The 27,125-nt window shown below is 52.8% G+C and overlaps 1 protein-coding gene across 1 annotated transcript in view; it reads right to left on the bottom strand.

Annotated features, from left to right (window-relative positions):
• DNAI1 (dynein axonemal intermediate chain 1) overlaps positions 1-27,125 on the bottom strand; it is a 119,981-nt gene that overhangs the window by 24,663 nt on the left and 68,193 nt on the right. Inside the window, exons 17-19 of the mRNA XM_077346571.1 lie at positions 26,809-26,957; positions 25,851-25,950; positions 4,389-4,574 (exon numbers count right to left, since the gene is read on the bottom strand). Coding sequence (XP_077202686.1) covers positions 4,389-4,574; positions 25,851-25,950; positions 26,809-26,957 — 435 coding nt within the window. The remainder of the gene's footprint in view (positions 1-4,388; positions 4,575-25,850; positions 25,951-26,808; positions 26,958-27,125) is intronic.

Here is a 27,125-nt window from a genome sequence, read left to right as displayed (position 1 = left end):
GGATTACATTGTGCGCCACACCTGTGCAAGCTGCTCAGGCGACACCCCTCCCACCTGCAGACTGGAATGAGCAAAGGACTTCAGCACTGTAGGATCTGTCGTGCACATTTCTATTGGCTTGTTAGAGCCTGTGCTGACAGTTCATATTGGTCTGCGTACTAACTGCACTGTTCGCTAATATATTCCTGTTGCAAAATACACTGTAAGGTGTACATGATTTAGTTTGTTTAGCCGGATTTACATGGACCTTTCAAACTCCAGGTGGGGCCTGGAGATCTCCTGGCATTACAACTGATTTCCACACAGATCAGTTCCCCTGGAGAGAAAAACCACCTGGGCAGGTGGGCTGCGTGGCCCTTATATACCAATGAGGTTCCTACGCCTCCCCAGGTGCCAGCCTCAAAACCTCCAGGTTTTGCCCAACCCAGAATTGGGAACTCAAGTGCCTCCCACCTCCTTTGGACCAGGCCCAGGAGCGCTCTCAGTTTGGAAATCACACGGATCTGCCTTTGTGGCCGTCAGCTGGTGGGCAACGCTGCCCTTCTGCAAGAAGCGACCCTTGAAAGATGCGGGCATGAGCGAGCGAGCGAGGCTGGAGGCAGGCGAGGCCAGAGTGCCAAGAAAGCAATGGCTCCCGAAAAAGAGCCGGTCACCAGCCAGCCCTGGCTGCAAAAGAGAGCTCCTCGCCCTCCGGCTGCCGCCTGCTCTCAGGGAACCGGGCTGCCCTTGGAAAAGATGCATCTTCACCACTGGAGGTAATCAAGGAGACGGGGCGAGTGCCTACAAAAAGCATCTGTGCTATTAATACCTGCTTGCAAGGGGGGGGGGAGCCACAAGAACAAGAGGGGGGGGGAGCGTTTGCATCCACAAAGTGTTCTTCTGCATCACCGCTTAGAGCTGTGGGGGGCTACAGGCTCTTTGGCAGGGGTAGTCAAACTGCGGCCCTCCAGATGTCCATGGACTACAATTCCCAGGAGCCCCTGCCAGCATTCGCTGGCAGGGGGCTCCTGGGAATTGTAGTCCATGGACATCTGGAGGGCCGCAGTTTGACTACCCCTGCTCTTTGGGATGCCGGTGTTGTGGGTCTGGGGGGGGTACGCACCCAGAACACCCATCTTGCTCTGTAATGTGGAACGGCTCTTAGCTGAAAGGAGAAACGCCCTACCTCTGTCGACCCTCCAGAGCAGGGGTAGTCAAACCGCGGCTCTCCAGATGTCCGTGGATTACAATTCCCATGAGCCCCAGCCAGCATTCGCAGTTTGACTACCCCTGCTCCAAAGCAACCGCTTTCTGCAGGGTAACTGACCTCTTGGTCTGGCGGCAAGTTGCAATTCTGGGGGTAGTTTCCAGGTCCCACCTGGAGGTTGGCAACCCTATCCAAGAGCCCCCCATGGCCCAGAGCACAGGCTGTGTGGCTCCTGGCAGCATGGCAAAAATGCTCAGCTCAGGGCCAAGCAGCTCGTGTGCAGATCTGAGCCAGGGGGCTCCACCAGTCGCTGATTCAAAGTGCACCAGCCCACCAGGGCCGTTCCCTGAGAGTCACGGGGCCAGTCCACTCCTGTTGGCATCGGTTTTCCCTGGGGGATATTCTCCATCCCTCCTCCTCCAGAAGGAGGCTGTAAAAGTGCTTTCAGAGAGGCAATCCATCAAAGAGCTCCGGACAGAGCTTCCCGGAACAGCCCTCTGGAACTCAGAGGCTCTCGTGCACTTAGATGACTTACAAAGCGAGTTGGAACGGCATTTACAGCAGGAGCCCCCAATGTTTACGGAGTCTGTGGGAGCCTCTGGAATCCTGGCACAGCCCGGTGGGTGCAGCTACGAAATGGCTGCAGCTACAAAACAGCCACTGCAGGAGGTTGTAAGAAGGTAAAGGTGTCCCCTGTGCAAGCAACCAACCTCGGAAGGATGGAAGGCTGAGTCAACCTATGAGCCGGCTGCTGGGATCGAACTCCCAGCCTCATGGTCAGAGCTTCAGACAGCATGCCGGCTGCTTTACCACCCTGCGCCACAAGAGGAGGTGGACGCAGCCACAAAACGGCTGCCCCAGCTTACCTTCACACAGTGATGACCCCTGTGCTGTTTAAAATTTAAGAAACACACTAAAGAATTAAAATCAGCAGAGCCAATCCAATCTCCAGTAGCCAGTCAGAAGCCTTGCTGGTCAAAAGGCCCACAACTGGCCCAGCCCGAGGCGGACCCCACCTTGGGGACTTCTGATTTACAGTAATTTGGGGGATTCATACGCCAGAGACAACCTCCAGTTTGATAAAAGCGATAAAAACATCATAAATTATTAATATTGAAAGCCAACGGGGCCATCAACATGGCAACGATCACTCTGTGCAGCCTAAAGCAATGACCCTCCCCCCCCAGTCCTCAGGTTAGAAACACAACACAAAATCTGCTTTAAAAGACGGGAAGCCTCAGTTAAACCTTTGGATAAAAGAAAGCGTGCCTGGGGCTTCCTGGGGCAATAAGGCAGGCAGCATGTGGTCCTCAAGGGGGAGGGTCTTCTGCAGGCGTGGTGCCACCACTGAGAAAGTCTTGTCCCTAGTAGTTCCCTGCCTCACCTCTGCCGTGGAATGGGCTGCATGGCCCTTTCCTACTCTAGGATTCTGGGAGGGGGCACAGTGTGGGAAGAGGATCTTAACTGCATGTTTGGACAATGAAAAGACAATTGTGCATTTGGGCACTTTCACACCTGTTGAGTAATGACCTCCCAACCCACTTTCAATGTTCTGCCAGTGTTTTAACTCTCTCTAGCAACCGATTCAATATCGTATTGTCTTAATGTCTGGCATAATTTTAAAATATAGGATTTTATTATGCTGTACATAAAAAGATGTACTACTGGATTTACCATTCGGGGGGCAAAGAATGCGGGGGGGGGGACTCAAAGCAACACACAGAAGCTAGGAACACACAAGCAAGGAAAACAAGAATGCGGAAAACATCACCGTGAAACCCCCCTCCAAAGGCTGACTTCCTTTCTCTGGGGTCGCAGACAGAGGGCAGCACTAGGGGAGCGATCTTCAAGCCACCATGAACTCACACATGGAGTCCTGCTAGGTGGGGTCCTCTCCCCAATCCTATTCAACACCTCCATGAACCTTCTTGCCCAACTGGTATGGAAGTTCGGGCTGGGTTGTCACCAATATGCAGATGACACCCAGCTCTTCCCCTGATGGATGACCGCCCTGATTCTCCCCCAGAACTATTAGCCAGCTGCCTGGAAGCAGTGACAGGGTGGCTCAGAGTTGTCTGAAGCTCAACCCATCAAAGTCCTGTGGCTGGGCAGGAAGGGTCCAAGTGAGGAAGCAAGTCTACCCAACCTGGATGAAGTACAACTATCAGTAGCTCACTCCGCCAGGAACCTGGTCATGATCCTGGATGCTTCCCTCTCCATAGAGGCCCAGGTCACAAGAGTAGCGTAGCTGGCCTTCTACCACCTGGCCAAGCCCTACTTGACCCCGGAACACCCAGCCACAGTGATCCATGTGACAGTCCCCTCTAGGCTATACAACTGCAACTTGCTCTCTGCAGGCCTGCCCTTTACTTTGATCCAGAAACTGCAACTGATCCAAAATGTTGTGGCGAGGGTCCTCACAGCCACACCATGGAGGTCCCACATCAGGCCCATCCTCCAACAACTGTGCTGGCCACCAGTTGAATTCCAGATCAGGCTTAAGATCTTGGTAACTACCTCAAGGCCATAAAATGTCTGGGCCCATCTGAGGGACCGCCTCTCTGCCTACACCCCTCAGAGAGCTCTGCACTCCATCACCTCCAACCGGCTGGTGTTCCCTGGCCCCAAGGAAGTCCGCTGAGCCTCAATCAGGGCCAGAGCCTCGTTCCTGGCCCCCAACTGGCAGAACAAGCCCCAAGAGGAGATCAGGGCCCTAATGCAGTTCTGCAGGGCCACCAGCAGGCATCTGGTTGAGATCAGCCAAAATTAACCAACATCGACCGGGCCCCCGAACCTCCCTCCCTTGAACCTGTGCGGCAGATATGACCGTTATGTTATGTTCTCTTTCTGTTTATTGTTATTATATTACGGTTCTCTTTTATTCGCTATGATAACTGAGTTTGATGTATTCTCCTGTTTAGTTCTATGTGAACCACCCTGAGCCTTAGGGGAGGGTGGTATACAAATGTAATTAATCAATTAATTAATCCAGATGCAAAGCAGATTAGCCAGTGGTTGTGAAAGCGAGGAGTGATTATCCGTGCTGGGCTGGAGCGGTTCCAAGACCGGCTTGGATCAAGGTGCTTGTTGGCACCGGCCCAAGGCAAGCTGCGTGGGAGCTGGACATTACAAGACAGAGCGGCTTAGTTCGGAGGTGCCGAAATCCCGCGCCACTCGGGACGCCCCGCTCCGGGGAGCTTACCTTGGGCATCTTGCGGAGGTTGGGCGACAGCTTCAGGCAGGTCACGTGGCCCCGGTCGTCCCCGATGATGACGATGGGATAGATGGCGTTGAACTGGATGTGGGTGATCTTGTTCTTCTTCTTGGCCACCACGGCCTGGCTGCAGATGGGCTCGTACTTGTTGATGCTCAGGTCGAACACGTGGGCCTGAAAGGGAGCAGGCGCATGAGGGCAGGAAAGCAGCGGAGGGAGCAACGTGCAGCGGCGCTCAAGAGGCAGCCTCCAAAGCGCCCGGGGGAGCCAAAGGTGGGATCCAGCAGCCTGGCACACGATGTCAGAGCGGCAGGCCTTGGGGGACCCGTTGTCAGTCTTCTTGGAAGACCTTTGAGGGAAGAGATTCCGCAAGCTCTCTAGGAAGTGCTTTCTGATCCTGTGATGGACAACTCTCAGGACACAACAGGAACGAGCACGGAAGACTGTTCCCCCACCTATTTGAGGCTCTGGCATGACACTGGGTGACATCATGCGAAGCAGATGGACCCTGTTAGGGCCCAGGGCCATCACACCCTCCCCAGCCCCACCTCCAAGCATCTAGGGAACTCCCGACCCACACTTTGCAAGCTCACATCCCCTGCCCTGAACCAAGTCTCACAACTGGCTCCTGTATCACACAGAAGCACTCTTTAAGACAAGGATCCCAGCCCTGTTTTCCTGTGAGTAATCCCACTGGAATGCACTGTAAACTCTCTGCATGTTGAAGAACAGGGGGATTGTTTTGCTTCCTGGAGCCCTCCGTTCCCAACGCGTTGCAGGAGATCCAGCAAAAACACCTTTTCTCAGGCAGGGAGGGATATTCCTAGAAGAGCGTGCCTCACAGCCCTGGCTCAGCCAGAACTCCTTCTCTTCTGGGGAATGCCAGTGAGCAGGGTCAGCTTGGTGCAGGGGTTAGGAATGGCACACCAGGTTTGATTCCCTGCTCCTCCTCCACATGCAGCCAGCTGGGTGGCCTTGGGCTCAACACAGCACTGATCAAGCGGTTCTGACCGAGCAGGAATCAAAGGGCTCCCCCAGCCTCACCCACCTCACAAGGTGTCTGTTCTGAGGAGAGGTAAGGGCAATTGTAGGCTGCTTTGAGACTCCTTTGGGTAGGGAAAAGCAGCATATAAGAACTAACTCTTCTTCTTCTTCAATAATCTCAGGGCTCTCTCAGCCTCACCTCCCTCACAGGGTGTCAGTTGTGGGGAGAGGAAGGGAAGGCGAATGTAAGATGCTTTGAGACTCCTTTGGGTAGAGAAAAGCGGCATATAAGAACCAATTCTTCTTCTTCAGTAATCTCAGGGCTCTCTCAGCCTCACCTCCCTCACAGGGTGTCTGTTGTGGGGAGAGGAAGGGAAGGCGAATGTAAGATGCTTTGAGACTCCTTTGGGCAATGAAAAGCAGGGTCCATAGACCAACTCTTCTTCTTTTTCCCTGTGGTTTGGAGCACAGGGGCAAGCAGAGAAGGACCTCTTGGATCAGGCCTGCAGCACTGGGTTGCCAGCTCCAGACTGGGAAATGCCTGGAGATTTTGGGGGTGGGGACATGAAGGATGTCTTCCAAAGCTGCCAGTTTCTCCAGGGAAACATCTTTTTTCCTGGAGAAATGTTGCAACTCCAAGAGATATCCAGCTATCACCTGGAGGTTGGCAACCCTACTGCAGCATCCCTGGATAAAAAAAAGACAACCAAATACAAACAGAGACATTCAGACACGCACACGGGGGCCCTGCCTGCCTGGGGACCAACCACTCATCCCAGGCTTCTTTTACAGGATGTCCAGCCTCACACAGGGAGGCCGGCCTCCAGGGGGGAAGAAGGGGGCTCTGAAATCCCAGTAAGTAACGCCTCCAAACGTGCAACACTGTCCTCTAGAAACATCAGTCTTAAGCACACAATACTGTAAATTTAGATACAAGAATACAAGCGTCATGCAAAAAAATAGCTCAGGCAAAAGACCACCTAAACTCACCTGTTGGACCTTGGCCTGAACTATTTTTTTGCATTACACTTGTTATATTACAGCACTGTATGGTTATTACTCCAGGACTCCCTGGAGAAGAGCCTAATGCTGGGAGAGATCGAGGGCAAAAGAAGAAGGGGACGACAGAGAATGAGGTGGCTGGATGGAGTCACTGAAGCAGTCGGTGCAAACTTAAATGGACTCCGGGGAAGGGTAGAGGACAGGAAGGCCTGGAGGATCATTGTCCATGGGGTCGCGATGGGTTGGACACGACTTCGCACCTAACAACAACAAAATGGTTATTACTGACGGTTGCCTTTACGATGCTTTGCTAATCTGATTTGAATAACAGTCTCCACTTTTAGTACACCTGGAGGGTGGCAACCCCCCCCCCCATGGTCCTCTCTCCCCACAACTGCAGGCAAAAGCGAGGTCAGCTAAGGCCCCTGCCCTGGGGGCCAAAGCCCCTCCATCTCATGGACAGCCCTTCCTTCGCCACAAGGTAACTCTGCAAAGACCGTGTGCCGTGCCCTCTCTGTCACCGAAGGACATATTTCGGCTTCCCAGCATCAAACAGGGCAAAGAGCCCTGCGGGGGCCTGGCCTCCTCCAGCAACCTGGACGCCCCCATGGAGGACAGGGAGGCACCCACGCCCACATCAGCCTCGGCTCCAACTTGCCGCTAAGAAGGGCACACGTTTAAAAATAACCCCAAATCTTCCTTAGTGTCGCAGACTCTTAATTGCCGAAAGCGTAACGTAATCAGGCAATCCATGCAGGAGACTCATGCGCGCAGCCTCACCCGTGAAATACGCAGCCGTTTGGGGGACTTGATAAGACAAGCAAGAGAAACTGCAGCAGTAATTAATTGCGGGGTGGCGGGGGGGGGATGGAGGGAGATGTTCACTCTGCTGATGGGCTTCTCACCAGAGAAAGAACGCAGGCCGTGTGTGTTGTGTGTTGTGTGTGTGTGTCACGGGGCCGTCCAGTGGCTCCCAACTTACGCTGACCTTCTGAATAACGCTCTCCTGTCTTCCATAAAGATAAAGTGGGTGGCCGTGTTGGTCTGAAGCAGCACAACAAAACAGAATCAGAGTCCAGCCAGGTACCTTTAAGGCCAACAAAGATTGATTCAAGGCGTGAACTTTCGAGTGCTCAAATAAATGTTTGTTGGTCTTAAAAGTGCCACTGCAGTGACCCTGGTCTTCTCAGGATGTGGCCAAAGCAGGGTCATTTTAGCTTCCCGGGAGTTCTGTGTGTGCATACACCAAAGAAATGCTTGCCTCTCTCTGCAGTCTAGAAGGGCTGGGTCAGACAAGCCCCAATGGATCTGCCAAGCTGCAGAGACTCATAGAATCATAAAGCTGGAAGGGACCTCCTGGGCCATCTAGTCCAACCCCCTGCACTATGCAGGACACTCACAACCCTTTGTTGGAATATGTCAGATTTGTTGGGTGCATGATTCTACGGCAGATGCAGAATGTCCTCCAAGGGACACGGGGGGGGGGGGGGATGGGATGTGTATTTAGCATATTCAGATTAGGAAGCGGTGTGCAATCAAAGCCCTGGGAACAGAGACTAGGCTCCTGCTGGATCAAAGGCCTCTTGCTGTGAACCACCTTTCCCGCCTGAATCTCCGCCCCTATATCAGGTTAGACAGAGGTAGTCAAACTGCGGCCCTCCAGATGTCCATGAACTACAATTCCCATGAGCCCCTGCCAGCGAATGCTGGCAGGGGCTCATGGGAATTGTAGTCCATGGACATCTGGAGGGCCGCAGTTTGACTACCCCTGGGTTAGAGAGATCACAGCTTTTTGTCTCTATCAACGCTTCTGTTCCTGTACCTGTGAATTCTGATGTGCACTGCTGTCCTTTTCAATAAAGATTGAATGCCTTTTCACTCTATGGACTTGTGCTGGGTTTCTTCTATGGAGAGGACTCCCCCTGCAATGGAGTCCTGGTTCCTGGCCCACACTTCCTCCTTGGTGGCCTCCACCACGGTTAGTCAGTCAGACTGTTAGGACTATCTCTCTCCTCTTTTCATTACAGTTGTTTCCCTTCTTACTAAAACTCTTGATGCTTTAAGCAGCCAGTGCTGCACCCTTCCTTTGCATGTTGAAAATCTGCCAACCGGCTTTGCCAATCACCATGTCCGCTCCAGACCGCCATTTTTTAAAGACTCGTACTTGGATATCTCCTATTTCTTGAGGACGGTCCTGTGGCGAAGGCTGGGACTTGAATACAGTCCTGCACAGCAGGCCCTAGGAGCTGTCCTGCCCTCCCTCTTCTGTTGCAGTCATCAAGGCCTCCCCACAGTTTTTGGTGGAAAAACGATGCACCGGGGGCTGCAGTGGAAAGGGAGAATTGACAAAATTGTTCCCGCCGTCTTCTGTGAGCGGAAGTGCAGCTGAGGATCCAACCCTAGGAGACTGTGCTGTGAGCCAAGCACTCCCGTGAGCTGTGAATGAACTCATACCTGGCACTCCGCTGTCCCTTAAACGAGTTTTCACTCTTTTGTCAAAACAAATCATCTAAAAATCTTCCCAAACGCTTTTCTATCAACCTGTCAACCCCTTCTTCAAGGGGCTCAAGGTGGTCTCATGTGCAGGCACACTTCCGCAGTCAAAATGGTCACTTTGTGCTTGCACACGAAAGCTCACGCCTTGAATAAATCTTTGTTGGTCTTAAAGGAGCTATTGGGCTCAATTTTTGTTGTGCTCAGTTTTTAATTCTTAATTCTGGGAAGAACTTAATTCGGAGGAGAAAAGAACAGGATTTTGCATCGCAAATGACTGTCCCAAGGTCACCCGGTGAGCTTCGTGGCTGAGCAGGGATCTTTTGAACCCAGGTCCGAACCAGCAGGCCACGCTTGCAAGGTCCTCTGGAAGTTATGACCCCACTCGCCTTTTTTGCTCAGAGGGGTAGTGGTCAGCGTAGTGGCTAGTATGTCAGACTGGGAGATCCAGGTTCAAATCCACACTCTGCCACCAAAGCTCAGTGGGAGGCCTTGGCCCAGGCACTATTTCCCAGCCTTGCCTACCTAACAAGGTTGTTGTGGGGCCTAAAATTGGGAGGGCATTCATACCACCCTTGGTTCCTTGAAAGAACAGTAAGGCAAAAGAGCAGATTTGTATTCTGGCAGGCTTTACAAGAGTCGAAAGTGGAGACGGGTTGTAACTGGGTCAAGAAAGCAGCACAGAAGGAGAGGAGGAGACTTAATCCTTCCTCCCGCCCAGTCATTTCCCCCTGATTTAAAATCTCTCTCGCTGTCCAGGCTGCTCTCTCTCAATATTTTCAAGCTCTCCCTCCCTGCAAGGAGCTCAGAGCAGGACAGCCAGAGGGGGGGGAAGGGTGTGAGTCTCACCCCCCACAATTGCCATTTGCTCATGAGGGGGCCTCTGAACATGACTGAATCCGACCCTTGGCCTGTCACAGCAAGTGACACTGCCTACTCAGACTGGCAGCCACTCTCCAGGGTCCCAGGCTGCCTGCAAGTGCTGGGGATTGAACCCGGGACCTTGTGGGTGCCAAGCTGAGGCTCTGCCAGTGAGTCATGGCTCCTCCCCAGCATGCAGTGACACGGAGCTCCCTTGTGTTGAACCAGACGCCTGCACCATCACAGTCAGCACTGGCAGCGGTTCCCCAGGGTCTTTCCCACTGGCTATGGCCTCCTTTGACCTAGAGATGCCGGGGACTGAACCTGGGACCTTCCACCTGCCAGGCAGTGGCTCTGCTTGTGAGCCACAGTCCCTCTCTCTAAGGGCAAACCTGAGTTCTACTGAATGAGACCCTTGGTCCTTCAAGGTCTCGCCTACTCTGACTGGCAGCAGCTCTCTGGCGGAGGCTGGCCTTTCCCGTTGGCCACTACCAGGCCCTTTTCGTAGGAGGTGCCTGGGAACGGAGCTGGGACCTTCGGCACATCAAGAAGCAGCTTTATTCTCAGCCCCCTCCTTAGGAAAACCGTCCAGAGGGGAAGGATTAACCTCCTTCTCACCGCTGGAACTCTGGGGGAACGGGGGGCAGCTGCTCTGACCTTTAAAAAAACCCCACAAGAGTCCTTTACGGCTCTATCTTTGTTGAGTCCAGATTTGGCCTTGGCAGAATCCGAATGAGGTGGGGAGGGGGGGAGGGAGGGGGAGAGGGGGGGGAGAGCTGCTTCCAAGCTGTCGTGGCAGACAACTGGGCCTCTGGGGCAGGACTCCTCTCTGCAGGCGGCGGCCGACACATGGCCCTGACATGTGGATGCTCTTCCGAGGGGACGAGCTGGGAGAGGTCAGGGATGCGGCAGGAGTCGCTGAGTGCTGCTCGGGAAGCAAATTAAGGGCAGCTTGGAATAACAATGTCCTCTTTGCCGCGCAGGTTCCTGCCAGCTCCTCTTTTCTGGGAGCTGTCCCTGCTTTGCCATTTAGGGCTGCCATTGCAAGAAGGTGCAGTGGGCCTCCTTCAGACTTTTAGCTGCCTCTCAGGAGCCCCCACAGGCTAGGATTGCCAACCTCCAGCCAGGAGCGGGAGATCTCCCTGGACTGCCACTGAACTCCAGGCAACAGAGATCTCCCCCGCCTCCCGCCCCATCGTATGCTCCATTCATAGGGAAGCACAGAAGCAAAAAAATTAATACACAAATCATCGTCATCATCATCATCATGGCTATTTTTCTACTTCCACCGTTAGCCCAACTTGTTTCTTGGTTCCTCCCTGGAGAAAAGGGCTGCTTTGGAAGGGGGTCCCTATGGCCTCCTATCCCAGTGAAGTCCCTCCCCTTCCAAACTCAGCCCTCCCCCCCAAATCTCAAGGGATTTCCCAACCCAGAGCCAACTGATGCTCCAAGCGGACGCTCCGGGCCAGGGGAAACGGCACGTGGACTCGGGGCTCCTGCAGGTGTGTGAAGGGGGTGGCCCTTGAAGGCCGGGGAAACTGCGCCAGCTGCCCAGGAGTTCATTCGACAGAGAGGGACGAGGGCTAGCGGGAGTTCCTCCCCAAACATCAAGCTCCCTTGGGGATCTTAAGGGGACCCTGTCAACAGCTTTCCTGGTGCCCGCCAAGACTTTGGGTAAGGCCAAGCGAATCCAGCAAGGCTTCTGATTGGCCACTGGAAATTTGATTAGCTATGCAGATTTTTTTTTAAATATTTTGGCAGAAGCTGGTCTGATCCAGCAGGGCTCTTCTGACGTTCTCATGAAGACCTTGGCCTCTCTGCCCTGTCACTGACAATCCAGAGGGAACTGGTTGGCCACTGAGTGAGACAGGAGGCTGGACTGGGTGGACCGCTGTCCTGATCCAGCAGGGCTCTCCAGAGCCCTCTTGTGAGGGCCTCGGCCTCTCTGCCCTGTTGTTGGCCCTCCACAGGAACTGGTTGGCCACTGAGCAAGATAGGATGCTGAGCTGGATGGACCAGTAGATGGGCCACTGGTCTGATCCAACAGCACCCTTCTGAGGCTCTGATGTTTTTCAGTCAGAAGCAACCTGACGGCACTTCACACACACACACACACACACACACACACACACACACACACACACACACACACACATTCCAGGACCCCAACATGGGCCAGAACATTTGTCAGCAGGGAAGCAGAAGGCAGGGAAGTCACCCGACTTCCTCCAAACACCGCCGGAATCCAGGGGACGTCAGACGTAAAGCTGAGAGCGGGCAGCATGGCAGCGATGGATGGGATCGATACAGCAAAGGTGAGGGATGATTTCACGTGGAGGTGCCCTTTCTATCTTGACGTGAATCGTGCCGCGCGGCTTCAGCTTGTCCTCATGACAGATCCATTCCCGTTGCTTGTCTCCTTGGCCGGAGCAGAATGCCTATTTCTCTGACATAGTGGGGGGGGGGGAGGGATCTAGAGCTTTTGAGCCCTTTGGGAGAGGGGGGGATATATTTCGCAACAGCTTAGGGCAGGGGTAGTCAAACTGCGGCCCTCCAGATGTCCATGGACTACAATTCCCAGAAGCCCCTGCCAGCATTCGCTGGCAGGGGCTTCTGGGAATTGTAGTCCATGGACATCTGGAGGGCCGCAGTTTGACTACCCCTGGCTTAGGGGATGTAGCCCAAAGATACACGCCAGAGCTCCCCCAACACCCACCAAACTACGGACTCTTCTGCGGCAGATCAAGCCGCTGTGGACGGTCTCCGCACCCCGGGCGATCCGCCAGCCTCGCCACCATGACCGGAGGCCACCTCTCCACTAAGAGCCCGCTTATCCACTGAGACGGTGTTCAAACAGCCAATCTCCCAAAGCCGAAGTAGGGAGGACGGGGGAGGGCCCCGAGGACTCCTCAGCCACCAAGCGCGTCCTGTCAAGGCCCCTCGGACGAGACTTAACAGTTTCCTTGACGCTGGGCCGGGTGGAACAGAAGAGCCGAAAGGCAGACGCCGCGTCCGGCAGGTCACCGAAGTCAATTGCCCGGCAGAGGATGCGGAAGTCTCTCGTTATCCGACCGAGAACAGCTTTTTTCGTGATCATTGCTCCGACTAGAAGCTCGCTCCAGGCTGGGGAATAAATAGGATTTTATTGGCTCAACCCCCCCCCCCCGTCCCCAATCCAGCAATCAAGGGCTCACTGCTTGTTCTCTGCATCATGCATGAGAGAGAGGGGAGGAAGCCGTGTTGCCGACCACCAGGCAGGGTTTGAAGCATGCCTGGAATTACAACAGATCATCGGGTGGTGGAGTTCAATTCCACCGGAGGAAACGGCTGCTCTGGAGGGTGGGCTGAGTGGCAATGTGCCTTGATCAGACCCCTCCCAATCCCGAACCACACCCCCAAATCTCCACAGCCATCTTCCACTCTCCATGTGGCAGATTGAGTCCTGCGGGCTTCTCGTTGGTGCTTTTCAGGCGATGGATAACTGGTGGCCCTGATTTCTTCCATGTGTGCAGCCGTTCATTCCCTGGGTCGAAGTTTTTGTGACTGCAGGTCTGTTGCCAGCTGGTGGGACTTTAGTCCGGATATCGTGAGAACCGGTGAGCCATGCGCTGCGAAGGAGCAGTGAAGTCATTTTCGAGAGCGTCCTAGCAAGAACATGTCCTGACGGGTTAACCACCGTCGACTGGCCTCGGTCAGCCAGGAAATTCTGGGAACTGTAAGAAAGAGACGGGCTTGGATTCTCACGGACTAGAGGCCTCCGCTACATCCCACCGTTTTGCAAATGGGCAGCAATGCAGAGGGCGCTGGAGCGAAGGCCTTCAATTTCGTGGCTGGATGGTTGTGCCGGGGAATGCAGCTCTTGGGCGCATCAGTCAAGCTGCTTTCCCCGTGTCTTTTACGTTGTGTGATTTTAGCTGTGTGTTGCAAACAGAGGAACTTGCATTTGGAGATCTGTTCCAATAACCTTTATATATATTTTTTACAGAGACCGGTTTTCTTGTGCACATGAGCCGTGGGAGCCCCGCAGGGTTTCGGACTGGACGCCTTGGCAGACAGCCAAAGTGGTGGATTTGCTGGACGGGATTCTGAGGGGAGCAAGAAAAACCGTCCGGGAGGCTCTCCCCAGGAAGCCAATTCCCGTGAAATTTGTTCTACAAACGAGGCACTCCGGTCGACAGCAGAAAAGGGCACGCTCGCGGCTTCTGACTGACGGCGAGTTGCACCGTCCGAGAGGGTGGGTTGAAATCCCAGAGGCTCCTAGCTGAGTGGACAGTCTCTTGAAAGGTGTCTCTTGAAAGGCTGCGCTCGTGCAGGCAAAGAGGAACGGAAGGCTCTGCTGGAGCAGCCATCCGAAACGCACCTGGCCTGCCTGGCAAATCGCTGGAGGGCTGGGCTCGATCCGCCGGTCATTCACCATGATGGGGATGGTGCAACCAGCCACCCCCGCGGGACTCCCAACCCCAAGGGCTTGGCATGTAACAAATTCCGTCCCTGTGCTCACTGCAACCCCATGGTTGCGGGATTTGTCAGCTTTCCGCGGGGCCTGCAAGACGGAGCTCTTCCGCCAGGCATGTGGTTGAGGCCAGGGCGATTCCCGGCACTGTCAGCTTTGGATCCTTAGCCGAAACCAACTAAGTCCCTCGCTCCCAGACGGAGAGTAATAGACCTTGCTGGACGGGGGGAGGGGAGGGGGTTATTATCCACCATCGCGATGTTGTGTTTTAATTATGTTTTAATGGGTTTTTATGGGATTTAGTTGTTTTTATGAATTTCTGTAAACCGCCGCGAGACTTTGGAGAGCGGCGGTATATAAATAAAAATAAATATATACATGCATACATAAATAAGTGGCTCTCTCTAGCGCTCCCTCTCATTTAAAAATAATTCATTCCCAGCCTTGCAGTGGGACTGGGGGATTTGGTGACTCATTCTGGAAGCGGGATGTGGGGCCTTGTGGAGAGGGCAGTGGTGGGCAGCAGTGTTCATGATGCCTAGACTTGCCAGGGACTCCTTGGCAACTGGTAGACTGGGGTAGGGGCGACAGCTTCAGGGGGGACCTCTGTGGGGTACAACACCAGAGCCCCCCTCCTAAGCATCCATTTCCTCCAGCGGAATTGATCTCTGTCGTCTGCAGAGGAGCTGTAATTCTAGGGAGACCTCAGGCCCCATCTGGAGGCTGGCACCCCAAGCTGGACCCCCATTTTTATTTAGTGTATTTATATGCACCAAACAAAGATCATGGCAGCCGGCCCTCTCAATTCCTGGCAAATAGATGGGGAAGAAATGGAGATAGTGACAGATTTTATTTTCCTCGGCTCCAAGATCACTGCAGATGGGGACTGCAGCAAAGAAATTAAAAGACGCTTGCTCCTAGGGAGGAAAGCTATGGCAAATCTAGACAGCATCCTAAAAAGCAGAGACATCACCCTACCAACAAAAGTGCGTTTAGTCAAAGCTATGGTATTCCCAGTTGCAATGTATGGCTGCGAAAGTTGGACCATAAGGAAGGCCGAGCGTCAAAGAATTGAGGCTTTTGAACTCTGGTGCTGGAGAAGACTCTTGCGAGTCCCTTGGACTGCAAGGCGAACAAACCGGTCAGTCCTAGAGGAGATCAGCCCTGACTGCTCTTTAGAAGGCCAGATCCTGAAGATGAAACTCAAATACTTTGGCCACCTCATGAGAAGGAAGGACTCCCTGGAGAAGAGCCTAATGCTGGGAGTGATCGAGGGCAAAAGAAGAAGGGGACGACAGAGAATGAGGTGGATGGATGGAGTCACTGAAGCAGTAGGTGCAAACTTAAAAGGACTCCAGGGAATGGTAGAGGACAGGAAGGCCTGGAGGATCATTGTCCATGGGGTCGCGATGGGTCGGACACGACTTCGCACATAACAACAACAACATGCATCTTTTGTCTCACAAAGCAGGTAGTTGTGAATTTCCCGAGTTCTGCAGGGGGTTGGACTAGCTGACGCTGGAGGACCCTTCCATAGAATTAGAGTTGGAAGGGACCTCCTGGGTCATCTAGCCCAACCCCCTGCGCTATGGACTAGCTGACCCTGGAGGGCCCTCCCACATCTATGATTCTATCATTCTAAAGCGGCTTAAATCGTCCGCTCCAGTGGTGCATCCTCTTGTGGTCAGAGTGCTGGGCAAGGAACTTGAGTTCAAATCCCTGCTTGCCATGAAACTTGTGTAATGACCTTAACCCAACTCTGTCTCGGCCGAGCCAACTTCACAGGGTTGTTGTGAGCATGACGGAAATGCTCCCCTGGAGCACCCTGGCAAGAAGATGATGTGAAAATGTACCAGACACGTAAAATCCTGGGAAATACTGAAATGATGAGCAGGCATCTCTGTTTGAGCTTCGGGAGAGGACAAAAGATATAAATATATTGTACTAGGAGAAGAAGTAAAAAAACAAAACTGAAACGCTGAATGAATCAGACAAAGAAGCAGCTGCTATTTCACAGCAGTGTAATTTAGGGGAGAGGGGCGAGGACGGGGTCCGTACGGGCCAGAAGAACTTCTGTAACATTTAAATATAGAAGAGCTAAATTGGAACGCCAGTCGGACTGGGAATACATTTCTTCCTCTGTAAAGGAGGCCCAGCCATCCTGCTAGAACCAGTTGCATTTTAAATCTACTAAAATGAATAAAATTAAAATTCCACTAGCCCTTTTAGAAACATAGGTTAAAGAAGACAACGCACAAAAGGACCAATCTGAAGGAAACTCGTTCTGCAAAATCCCAAATTGTTTTTCATGGAGGAAGAGACTATGCAGCTGCGCTAACAAAGACTACACAGAACAAAAGAGCCAGAGTCCAGGAGCACCTGGGAGACAACATTTGTGGCCAGTGAGGAGCTTTGGTCAGCCACTCTTCAGATCCAGCTAGAATGTGAGTCCGTCTGTCTTTACATCTTGGAGGGTGTAGGGATGTCAGATGCCGAATGGCAACAGCAGGCAAATGACAATAGCAAGGCGTGACTGCATGAAGTCGTAGTTGCAGGGAAATCATTACTGGTAGCGAGAAAGGAAACCGAGATCTTAATTCAGTCCAGGAGGATGTCTTGAGCTTCATTATCAGTTGTGATTCAGCACCGTCTCTTACTAAGCTCCCTTCGTAAGAGAACTGCAGTGAGTGAATGTCCTGGAAGGTTAAAAGGTTTCCCCACTGGTTCCTGAATGCTGTAGTTTAATGTGAGCAGTGCCTCCTGAAAGCTCCTCTCCTGCCACAAATGTTGTTCGTCTCCAGGTGCTCCAGGAGTCTTCATGGATCAACACAGTGACCCGTCTTGATTGACAGAGGCTAAAGTTTGAGTCCAGGGGCACCTTGAAGACCAACAAAGTTCGGTCCTGGGTAGAAGCTGCCGTGTGCACGGCTTCAGGTACCTAGAGCCCGGCCGTCTTTGGCCTACTGCTGAGGAAATCCACTCTGATGCGGACCATTTGGTGGCTGTTTCTGAAGGAAATAAACCCTCCGTCACCTGGCTGCCATGCGCCCTCGTTTAACCGTTCTATTAAAGTGGATGCCTTCCAGGAATTAAATGCAGCCGGTACTTCATTAGGCAGCGGGGCTGAATTGCCCATGGAAATTGAGCTCAGTGGTGAAAGTGGGAGGTCTCTGGAACGAAAAGCTTGTGGGCAATCATAGCTATCCCTGGCGCAGAACAGAAGAGCTTCTATTAAAAAAATGAATCTGTGTCTCGTTTAAGTATTGCTCAAAAGCCGCTCCCTCCCTCCCTCCCTCGTGGCTTCTGGATTATGCAGGTCGGTGGGAATCCAGAGGGCCAGTGTGGCACTGCCGTTAGAGTTTCAGACTAGGAACTGGGAGACCCAGGTTCAAATCCCCATTCTGCTGTGGAAAGGGTGTGGCTCAGAAGTAGAGCAGTAGAGCATCTGCTTGGCATGCAGAAGGTACCAGGTTCAGTCCCCAGAATCTCCAGTTAAAAAGCACCCGGCGGGAGGTGGTGGGTTCTCCCTCTGGAAATTTTTAAGCAGAGGCTGGAGAGCCATCTGACAGAGAGGCTGATTCTGTGAAGGCTCAAGGGGGTGGCAGGGGACAGTGGGTGAGCAAGAGGGATGTGAGTGTCCTGCACAGTGCAGGGGGTTGGACTAGATGACCCAGAAGGTCCCTTCCCACTCTATGATTCTATGATTCTATGGAGGTGATGCAGAAGACCTCAGTCCTAAGACCCTGGGGAGCAGGTAAGACTGACTTAGAGGGACCGATGGTCTGATTCAGTACAAGGTGGCTTTGTGTGTTCAAGCTTGCAGGTTGACTGTGGGCCAGTCACCCTGTCTCAGCCTAACCTCCCTGTCAGGGTTGTTGTGAGTGTCAAAGGAGGAGGAGAATGTGGTAAGCTGCTTTGGTCCCCTGCTGGGTAGGAAGGGGGGAGGGAGAAATGAAATCAATACATACATACTAAAGCCATGGGGTGGGGTGAGGTGAGTGGGGGATACTGCATTTGCAGACAAGAAGAAAGGCTGTTTTTTTAATACTCTACCCAAAGGAGTCTTCTTCAGATACACTGAAATGGAAGTTACCAGTTCTTACACATAAGTAGAGGGTAAGCAGCAGATTTCCAAACAGCTATAATACCTGGTTCTCCCAATTAGAAGCCGTGACTCTTAACTACTACACTGTCGGCATGACACCCTCAAAAACAGGGGAAGGGTCATGAAAAGCAGGGATAGTCAACCTGTGGTCCTCCAGATGTTCATGGACTACAATCCCCATGGGAATTGGAGTCCATGAACATCTGGAGGACCACAGGTTGACTACCTGCTTTAGGATGCTTAGGGCTAATCCTGCGTTGACCAGGGGGGTTGGACTAGATGGCCTGTATGGCCCCTTCCAACTCTATGATTCTATGATTCTATACCTCTGATAAAAAGGAATCTCAAATGAGACCCAGAGGAGGCCAGAGGCCAGGGGAAGAAGCACCTTGAATCAGACCCGGCAGGAATGGAGGGCCGGCTAAAATGAGTTAAAATGCAGAGAGAGGCACCCTTGGTGGGAAGGCTCCTTCTCAAGGCAAATACAAGCGGCAACCATTCCAGACTGCGAACATGCGAATAAAGGTCAGTGCTGGTGAAAAGACAAGACAAATATTATCGGAGATGGAAAAGGATTTTTGGGATGATGCTGAACATAGGCCGGACAGCAACCTGGTCTCCTTCCTGAGTTAATCCTAAGAGCAAAACGCCCGTTTCCTGTTCCTGAGGATGCTGGTGAGCGAATCCTCAGTCTTCGTGTTTGCGTTAATCAGAATATTAAGACCTGTTTCCTGCCCCAAAGTTTTTGTCCCAAAGAAAGAGTAGCCAAAGAAGTATTTGTTCATGGCCCCAAGCGCTATCACTCTTGTGGGGAAGGGGCACGCCAGAGTAACTCAGTGTACAGATGGGCCTTTTAAAACCTTTAGAGCTATTTGGGGCAGGCTTGTGGGGAGACCTACAAGTGTCTGTTTCAGGTCTGGGGGACGATGCACAGACCCTTAAAGTACGACGGTCACTTCTGAACAGTAGGATATGCACCTCAGGACAGGTATTATCCAAATGGGTAGGGTTGCCAACTTCTGCTAGGGAAACAGCTGGAGATGGGGGTTGGGAGTGGATCCTGGGGAGGCTGAGGGTTGGGGTGAGGAGGAGAGGGAGGGGAGGGACCTCAGAGATATGGCATGTCTAACTGTCCACCTTCCTAAACGTCCTTTTCTGCAGAGGAACCAAACTCTGTCATCTGGAAAGCAACTGGAATACTCCCACCCCTTCCAGAAACCCTTCCAGGGCTGTCAAGAAACTCCAGGGTTGCATGAACCCCTGGTCATGAAAGTCTGCACTATGCAGATCCAAAGGATCCGAAGGGCTTTCTACAAAAGATTAGTTTTGCCTTGCCCAGTTAGCTGCAAGCGGGACAGAAACAAGCGTTCCCCTGGCCCCCGATTCCGCTTCATGCTCTCCACGCAAGAATCCAGCTGTGCCAGCCCTCCTGGGCAAAACGAATTGCATGTTTACTCCAAAGTAAATCCCATTCAGCCGAGCTCCCTCCTTGTTCGGCAATGTTTCGCTCCTTTGTTTTGCAACCCTGGATATTCTTGCAGGCGGCCAGATGGCATTCGGGAATGAACGGCTGGCTAACAGACAGTTTGCGAGGGGAGGAACGAAGCATTGTGTTCGATTGGTAGCCAAAGGCACGGCTCCTATTCATTTCTGCAATTACCTAAGAGGGCCATCATGATCATAGGAAATAATGAGAGGATTGGCCAGTTTGGCGATAAACAGTACTTATTTCTCTCACCAAGTGGAGACAGGAATAATCCATTCAGGAACGTTAAACATGGGGCTCGAAGGCGGTTGTGGTGGCAGCCCACCAAGCTACTTTCCATCTGTCGCAGGAATGTGAGCATCGTGCTTTCCACGGAGATGTGGCAGAGCTCTTTTTGCTCTACCTGGCTGTGATGGAGTGGATTGAAAACATATATTTTAGGATTTAGGGAGATTGCCCAATGGCTCCTCATACTCATTTTAACAACCTGGGTAATTTATAATACTATAAGAATAAAAGAATCCTAGAGTGGGAAGGGGCCATGCAGGCCAACTCGTCCAACCCCCTGTTCAATGCAGGATCAGCCTCAAGCATCCAGGAGCAGGATCTGTCCAGCCGCTGCTTGAAGATGGCCAGTGAGGGGGAGCTCCCCACCTCCTTAGGCAGCCCCTTCCACTGCTGAACTGGACTCCTAGAATCCTAGAGTGGGAAGGGGCCATGCAGGCCATCCAGTCCCACCCCCTGCTCAGTTCAGGATCAGCCTCAAGCATCCAGGAGAAGGATCTGTCCAGCCGCTGCTTGAAGACGGCCAGTGAGGGGGAGCTCCCCACCTCCTTAGGCAGCCCCTTCCTCTGCTGAACTGGACTCCTAGAATCCTAGAGTGGGAAGGGGCCATGCAGGCCATCCAGTCCCACCCCCAGCTCAGTTCAGGATCAGCCTCAAGCATCCAGGAGAAGGATCTGTCCAGCCGCTGCTTGAAGACGGCCAGTGAGGGGGAGCTCCCCACCTCCTTAGGCAGCCCCTTCCTCTGCTGAACTGGACTCCTAGAATCCTAGAGTGGGAAGGGGCCATGCAGGCCATCCAGTCCCACCCCCTGCTCAGTTCAGGATCAGCCTCAAGCATCCAGGAGAAGGATCTGTCCAGCCGCTGCTTGAAGATGGCCAGTGAGGGGGAGCTCCCCACCTCCTTAGGCAGCCCCTTCCTCTGTTGAACTGGACTCCTAGAATCCCAGAGTGGGAAGGGGCCATGCAGGCCATCCAGTCCCACCCCCTGCTCAGTTCAGGATCAGCCTCAAGCATCCAGGAGAAGGATCTGTCCAGCCGCTGCTTGAAGACGGCCAGTGAGGGGGAGCTCCCCACCTCCTTAGGCAGCCCCTTCCTCTGTTGAACTGGACTCCTAGAATCCCAGAGTGGGAAGGGGCCATGCAGGCCATCCAGGCCATCCAGTCCCACCCCCTGCTCAGTTCAGGATCAGCCTCAAGCATCCAGGAGAAGGATCTGTCCAGCCGCTGCTTGAAGACGGCCAGTGAGGGGGAGCTCCCCACCTCCTTAGGCAGCCCCTTCCTCTGTTGAACTGGACTCCTAGAATCCCAGAGTGGGAAGGGGCCATGCAGGCCATCTAATCCCACCCCCTGCTCAGTGCAGGATCAGCCTCAAGCATCCAGGAGAAGGATCTGTCCAGCCGCTGCTTGAAGACGGCCAGTGAGGGGGAGCTCCCCACCTCCTTAGGCAGCCCGTTCCTCTGCTGAACTGGACTCCTAGAATCCCAGAGTGGGAAGGGGCCATGCAGGCCATCCAGTCCCACCCCCTGCTCAGTGCAGGATCAGCCTAAAGCATCCAGGAGATGGATCTGCCCAGCCGCTGCTTGAAGACGGCCAGTGAGGGGGAGCTCCCCACCTCTTTAGGCAGCCCCTTCCACTGCTGAACTAGACTCCTAGAATCCTAGAGTGGGAAGGGGCCATGCAGGCCATCCAGTCCCACCCCCTGCTCAGTGCAGGATCAGCCTCAAGCATCCAGGAGAAGGATCTGCCCAGCCGCTGCTTGAAGACGGCCAGTGAGGGGGAGCTCCCCACCTCCTTAGGCAGCCCCTTCCTCTGCTGAACTGGACTCCTAGAATCCCAGAGTGGGAAGGGGCCATGCAGGCCATCCAGTCCCACCCCCTGCTCAGTGCAGGATCAGCCTCAAGCATCCAGGAGAAGGATCTGTCCAGCCGCTGCTTGAAGACGGCCAGTGAGGGGGAGCTCCCCACCTCCTTAGGCAGCCCCTTCCTCTGCTGAACTAGACTCCTAGAATCCTAGAGTGGGAAGGGGCCACCTAGGCCATCCAGTCCCACCCCCTGCTCAGTGCAGGATCAGCCTCAAGCATCCAGGAGAAGGATCTGTCCAGCTGCTGCTTGAAGACGGCCAGTGAGGGGGAGCTCCCCACCTCCTTAGGCAGCCCCTTCCACTGCTGAACTAGACTCCTAGAATCCTAGAGTGGGAAGGGGCCATGCAGGCCATCCAGTCCCACCCCCTGCTCAGTGCAGGGTCAGCCTCAAGCATCCAGGAGAAGGATCTGCCCAGCCGCTGCTTGAAGACGGCCAGTGAGGGGGAGCTCCCCACCTCCTTAGGCAGCCCCTTCCACTGCTGAACTAGACTCCTAGAATCCCAGAGTGGGAAGGGGCCATGCAGGCCATCCAGTCCCACCCCCTGCTCAGTGCAGGGTCAGCCTCAAGCATCCAGGAGAAGGATCTGCCCAGCCGCTGCCCAGCCCATTCCACTGCTAAACTACTCTGTCCGTTAATTCCCCCCCCCTTCCCGATATCTAGCCAATATCATTCTCCACAAAGTTTAAAGCTATTACTGCGGGTCCTCTCCTCTGCTGCCAAAGGAACCTTTCCCTGCCCTCCTCCAAGTGACAGCCTTTCAATTCCTTCAAGACAGCAATCCTGTCCCCTCCCAGCCTCTACTTCTGGCTGAACATCCCCCACAGCAATTCCTCACAGAGCTTGGTCCCCAGGCACCCCCGGATCATCCTCCTCACTCTCCTCTACCCTCTCTCCATTTTGTCCACAACCTTTTTGAAGTGAGGCCTCCAGATTTGCACACAGGACTCCACGTGGGACCAGTGCAGTATACTTTGGGACTATGACATCTGACGATTTTGACGTGATGCCTCTGTTGATATAGCCCAAGGCTGCCTTTGCCTTCTTTACTGCCGCATCACCCTGTCTGCTCATCTTTAGCTTCCAGTCCACAATACTCCAAGATCACGTTCACACACACAACCAGAAGGGGGTCTCCCATCCAGTCTTCCTGCTTCTCATTTGTGTGACTCAGATAGAGAACATTTCTCCTTACGGAATTGCATCTTGTTCTCATTAGCCCACTTTACCAGCGTGTTCAGATCTCATTGAACTCTATACCAGGGGTAGTCAACCTGTGGTCCTCCAGATGTTCATGGACTACAATTCCCATGAGCCCCTGCCAGCGTTTGATGGCAGGGGCTTATGGGAATTGTAGTCCATGAACATCTGGAGGACCACAGGTTGACTACCCCTGCTCTATATCACTACTACTCCCAATTTGGTGTCATTATATGCTTTCTGCGTGTAACTCTGCCATGTGATCCATAAATCAATCAATCTTACAGCCGGGTCCATCTGGGCTTTGAGCTGTTGTGTGAAGAAGAAGAAGAAGAAGAGACTCCTTTAGTTTTTTCCTACCTTATGAGGAGACCCCTTTTTGTCATTGTGTCTTAATTTGCAACACATGACTTAGCACTAGCTGACTTTTGCTCAAGAACTTTGTGCAATTCAACTGTCAAGAGGAGTTTCCAAATCTAAATGGGTGAATTCACCCAACGTGGAGGTCCATGTCAAAGAAGGAAGACAGAAATTTCTACGGGAATTTTTCCATTTGTGCAGAGAATTCAAAACCTGTGCCCAGAAAATCCATAGACGACCTTCTCACCACATTTGCAGTGGTCCTTTTTGTGCTTGGGTTTGCACAGCAGAGACAGAGGCTTTCCAAACAACATTCATTTATTATCAAACAGCTGCAGGGATGAGAGCAGCTGGGGTCTTCACATTTAGCTAATGCACATATCTAACTTAGCAGGGGCTCTGTCCCCTGAAACTAAACCAACTCACACAAATGCCAGAGGGGAAAAATCAGACTAATTCAATTGCAGTGCATAGAATAAATATACCACAACACAACTTAGCAAAAGTTCTCTTTTCCAAGCAATCTATATAGATCAATATTCCTGGGACAGGGTTTTTGTTTGAAGCCATCTCCACACAGCTTGCGTGCCCCAGATTCCGTGCTATACACAGGATTGCCAACCTCCAGGTGGTAGCTGGAGATTTCCTGGGATTCTGAATGATCTCCAAGCCAAAGACATCAGTTCTCCTGAAGGCTATGGCCACTTTGGAATGTAAACTGCATGGGATTCTACCCCATTGAAGTCTCCCCCCCCCCCACTCCCTAAACCCTGCCGTTCTCGGGGTCCACACCCCCCAAACCGCCAGCTATTCCTGACCCAGGGCTGACAGCCCGACCCATAGGGAGGTGGGTGAGCAACAGCAGAAGCACATGCCTAAATTACAATTCAAACTTTTCCCATTTTCTCTTTAAAATGTACACATTGGGAAGTCCATTATTTCGTTCAAGGATTTAACCACACAGTGAAGCAACATGAAAAGCAAATCCACAGCTGGCAGGGGCTCATGGGAATTGTAGTCCACGGACACCTGGAGAGCCACAGTCTTTTAAGTGCTAAAAGCACAACCCAGTCACCAACGGGAGCGCCAGCCAGAGAGAGGCCTCCGGGGAAAGAGGGACGCACATTTATGGACAGCCTTAACCCTCCTGGCAAGCCCACAGAGGTCTCTGCACACCCCATCATTGCAGCCCCACTCTTCCCTATCGCTCAGAGCTCCTGGGCACCGGGACACCCACTAACGCCCGACCAAGTGGACGGGGCCAGGTGGAGCTTCGGCAGAGCTCCTGATTGGCCACTAGGGAGTTGGTTGGCTGGGCAGCTTTTAAAAAATGTTTCTTTGGCAGCAGCTGCCACCACTGCACAAGGGTGTGGGTATCTGGGCATGGAACCGGGGCCACTGTGGGGGGGGGGAAGGTACTTGTGAGTTCCTGCATTCAGCAGGGGGTTGGACTAGATGACCCTGGAAGGTCCTCCCAACTCTAAGGTTTTATGATTCCAACCCTGGCTTAAGACAACTATTGCGAATACAAGCAGCCATAAATATGAGGCACAAAGGGTCTGTTGCCACTTCCTGCAAAGTTCTTTCCAAGGATCATTTTCACAGCCACTGATAGCCGATGTTGCCATAAATGGGGTGTAACAAATGGTATTTCCCCTCTCCTCAGGTCTTCTTCACAACTCCATTCCCCATGGATCAAGCTTGTTTCTCTTCCTAGACGTACTTCAGCACTGAACAGGACGTTTCTATGGCAGGCGTGGGCAAACTGTGGCTCTCCAGATGCCCATGGACTACAATTCCCATGAGCCCCTGCCAACATGTACAATTCATGGGAATTGTAGTCCATGGATGTCTGTATCTCTGGAATGTTTTCCAGAAATGTGTGTGTGTGGGGGGGTGCCCTGTCATTAGGATTGCCAACCTCCATGTAGCACCTGGAGAACTCCTGCTGTTACGGTTGATCTCCAGATGACCAAGATCAGTTTCCTTGGGGGGAAAAATAGCTGCTTTGAAGGATGGAATCTATTTATACCTCATTGAACTCCCTCCCGCTCCAAATCCTGCCCTCCCCAGGCTTCACCTACCAAATACCAAATATTCTCCACTCATAAAAACCTACAGGGAGAGATGCCAGACAAAAGCCATTGTAATATCAAATTGACCACTGGAGGCAGCAAAACACATGCAGGGCAGGGGAGGGGGAAATCCAAAGAAACAGGAATATGGGGGAAAGCCCATTGTGAGTGCCTGTGTGAACACACGCAGAACCCTGGACCTGCACTCAGAAGGAGTTATTGCCTCGGAAGGGTTGTGCTCTTCACTTGATTCCGAACCTCCCTGGGCCAGCAGGTTCTGCCATCTTACCTTCCCATCAGTGGTTACAGCAGCAAAGACCGTAGAAGAATAAGGAGCCCAAGCCACGTCACCGACAGCCGAGTTCAGGTCATAGATGAACATGGGGGTCCTGCAAAGAGAGAGACCACATGCTGGCTTTTTGCGGAAATGGGTACGGGTACCCACACCCAGACAGGACAAGCGGAGGACAGGCAGGCCAGCTCAATGGGGAAGGGCTTCAGGGCAGCCAGGCAGTCTACAGGAAGGGCTTATAGAAGCAGCAGCCCTGGAAGCTGCTTGAGTGGGCAGCGCTGGCAGGGCGAGGGAGGCCAGGGCCAGATGCTCAAGACTGAGCAGGCCACAAGCCCACCATTGTTATTATCAGGACTGGAGGTTTTTAATGCTGGATCCAGATGCTGGAATCTACCTCTGGTAGGAGAGGCAGAATAAAAAAGATCTAAATAAATAGACACGGGTCCTGCCAAAAGCCTCTTGAAAGTCCAAGGAGGTAATTGTCTACCAGATCACCCTTGTCACGCACTTGGTGTCTGAACAGGGAAGCAGGGACTGAACAGGGACTCACCCTGAACAAGGACTCACAAAAGCTCCTTCCCTGGCACAAATATTGTGAGTTTTGAAGGTGCTCCTGAATTCTGGCTCTTTTGGACTGCTACAGACAGACTAAGATGGCTACCAGCCTTGATCAGTCTGAAGAAGTGAGCCACGATTTAGGAAAGCTGCTCCCCCTGACACAAATTTTGTTAGTCTTTCAGGCGATCCTGGACTCTTGCGCTTTTCTACTGGTCAACTTGTGGATGAAGATCATCTGGTAGACATAACTGGTTCAGAGGGGTTGACTCCGGCATCCCCAGGTTTCCCACCACCCCGGAAGATGAGCTGAGGTTGGCCCCCATGCTCTGAGACCTCCTGGCCCTCAAGCTCCTTGCCCCTTCACCGTGCATGAAAAGCAGGGGGAGGCTGAACGCACTTGATGTTGTGGTCCCAGATCTTCACCGTCCAGTCTGAGCTGCAGGAAATGAAGACCTTGCTGTGGAAAGGGTTCCAGTTGACGGCGTCCACGGCCATGTGGTGGGCATCAAAGACGTCCAAGAACTGGCTGGAGTAGGACTTGGAACACTGTAAAGAAGGGGGAAGACAGAAGGGGGGAAGAACTCAACCTGAAAACGAAGCCAGGAACCCAAAGGCCGAGCAAATGAAAAAAATGAAACACAGCTTATTACACTGTATTCATTACACAGTCCACATAATTATTGGATTTAAAATTACTTACAAAAATACAGTTAA

Source organism: Paroedura picta, chromosome 7, assembly GCF_049243985.1.
Source record: "Paroedura picta isolate Pp20150507F chromosome 7, Ppicta_v3.0, whole genome shotgun sequence".
Classification (NCBI taxonomy): Eukaryota; Metazoa; Chordata; class Lepidosauria; order Squamata; family Gekkonidae; genus Paroedura; species Paroedura picta.
The sequence above is the reverse complement of the archived record's forward strand: the minus strand, read 5'-3'. Positions and strand labels throughout refer to the sequence as shown.